At 68.8% G+C, this 2243-nt stretch overlaps 1 protein-coding gene across 1 annotated transcript in view; it reads right to left on the minus strand.

Moving 5' to 3' along the window:
- VOLCADRAFT_101411 (uncharacterized protein) overlaps window positions 1–2055 on the minus strand; it is a gene marked incomplete at both ends in the record, with an annotated part of 3552 nt that extends 1497 nt beyond the window's left edge. The window contains 5 exons of the mRNA XM_002959847.1: window positions 50–340; window positions 705–867; window positions 972–1402; window positions 1572–1619; window positions 1728–2055. Of these exons, the coding sequence (XP_002959893.1) occupies window positions 50–340; window positions 705–867; window positions 972–1402; window positions 1572–1619; window positions 1728–2054 (1260 nt within the window). The remainder of the gene's footprint in view (window positions 1–49; window positions 341–704; window positions 868–971; window positions 1403–1571; window positions 1620–1727) is intronic.
- Between the last annotated feature and the right edge of the window lie 188 nt (window positions 2056–2243).

Below are 2243 nucleotides of genomic sequence, written 5' to 3' on the forward strand. Positions count from 1 at the left end.
CGGCGGCGGCGGCGGCGGCGGCGGCGGGAGCTTCAGCACTCGGCTCCACTTCCTCTTCGGCGCCGCCACTGCCTCCGTCGTCTTCATCATCTCCGTCGCCTCCGTCGCCGCCGCCAAGGGTAATGCCCTTCTCCGAGCCTTCATCATCTCCGCCGCCTCGCGCCTCCGCTGCCGCTGCGGCCTCCGTGCCCAGATCCTGGCGGAGGCGGAGTCGAAGCCCAGGAGACAGAGACACCCTCTCCGGCTCGGCTTCCCGGACATCACGGCATCCCGTTCCGATACCATCCTTTCCATCACGCAGCACGCCACGCACGTCATTGAGACGGCTGCCGCCACCACCCTGTAGCGCCCAAGTAGCGCGATCAGCGGCGGAAGGCGCCGCCGCCGTGGCTACACGGGCGCCGCCGTACAGTGAGGACGTGCCGCCACCGCCAGCTGTGAACCTTTTCGGCGACTTGGCGACTTCTCCAGCGACGGCAACAGCAGCGGTGTCGTACGACTGCCGGATACGCCAGGCCGCCCTCCTCCCCCTCCTGGTTCGACCTGTGATGGCGGTGGCTGCTGCTGCTGCGGCGGCGGCGGCGACGACGGCAGCTGCGGCGACGGCGACGGCGGCGGCTGCGGCGAGCCACTTCGCTGCTGTGGTTGCACAGGAATCACCGGCGCGCGCGCGGGGGCCAGGCGGCTGCCAGCTGTAGCAGCACCCGGTAGCCGCTCTCCGCCGCCGCCACCGCCGCCACCGCCTCCGCCACCGCCGCCAGTACCTCCCGACAGGTACGCCACAACGCCGCCGCCACCTCCGCTGACGTCGGACCTTGGTGCCTCTCAGCCGCCGCTTTCGCCGTCGCCGCCAACACCTCCGCCTGCCTCTGCTGCTGCGTCGTCGTCATCGTCGGCGGCGTCGGCGTCGGCGTCGGCATCGACCTTTCCCGGCTTGCAGCTGCGGCCTCAGCCCTGTAGATCCGCCGTACATGTTTTGCAACGTGGATACGACATATTCAGATCCGTACGACTCGGATAGCTGTTGAGTCAACATCTGCTGCTGCTCCGGCCGCTGCTGCTGCGGGACGCTGTTTCGCGACGGTGGCGGCGGCGTCACCGGCGGTGGTGGCTGTAGCCAGGATGCGGCGCTGAGCGAGCCGTCGCCTGTGTGCGCCAGCGCCGCCGCCAGGCTGGCCCGCGACGGCGGCGGCGGCGGCGGCGGCTGTTGCGACTGTAGCCCGGAATTCACTCCAGCTGACGGCACATTGGTGCCAATGGTGACGACTACAGCCGAGGTTGCGGCGGACGACGCTACAGAGGAAGACACGAGCGTGTTGGGCTGTAGCAGAAACGACCCACGGGTCCGTTCCTGCTGCTGCGAGAGCTGTAGCTGCGACTGAGAATCGAATTGCGAAACGGACTGCGAGCAGCGTGATCGAAGCTTGGCCTGTCGCAGCGCCGCTCTCAGCGCCGGTGGCACCATCATCCCCTCCCCCTCCCCCTCCCCCCGACTACCCCCACCCCCAACCCCCACCTACTGGCCCCCCACACACCCCGCAGCAATCGACCACCTCCCTCCCAGCCCCCACCTGCCGTATCGTGTTATCGTCCGCGTGTGCTGTAAACCCCGCGATGCCCTCTGAGCCCGCGGCCACCGCCGTCGCCGTCGTGGCGGCGGCGGCGTGGCGACGGCGGCGGCAGCGCTGACGTCATGACTTGGTACTCCATCGCCGACCGTCCCGAACCTGTAGCGGCGCCGCCGGCGGAGCTGTAGCTGACCTGTGCATTGCCGACGGAACCGGATCTTGGCGTGGACGAATCCGTAACCGGCGGCGTTTAGTGCCGCTGCTGCAGCGTGGTTGCTGATGCTGTTGTTGTTGTTGTTGTTGTTGTTGTTTGCCGCGGTAAGTCGGCGAGCAGGAACGCGCGCGGGGTGCGGGGTCGCAGGCGCCCCAACACCCCGGGAACTCCCCCGGTGGCAGATGGTACGGAGGCTGGTACGGCAGTGGCGGCGCCGGCGGTGGCGGCGAAGGGGCTGACGGTGGCGCCAATACTGCTCGCGGCGACGGCTTCCTGCCAGGTGCAACGCGGCGGCGGCGGCAGCGGTGCCGTCGGCGGCAGGTCCCTTGGCCGTACTTGCCTCTGCTCGACGGCTTCGCGTTGGAATGCTTGAACTGGGGCCTGTTCCTAATGACTAATAGCTCCTGCTGCTGCTGCTGCTGCTGCGCTAAGGCCTGCCGTTGCAGCTCTAAGGCTAAGGG

The sequence above is a fragment of the Volvox carteri genome (genome assembly GCF_000143455.1).
Source record: "Volvox carteri f. nagariensis unplaced genomic scaffold VOLCAscaffold_953, whole genome shotgun sequence".
Taxonomy (NCBI): Eukaryota; Viridiplantae; Chlorophyta; class Chlorophyceae; order Chlamydomonadales; family Volvocaceae; genus Volvox; species Volvox carteri.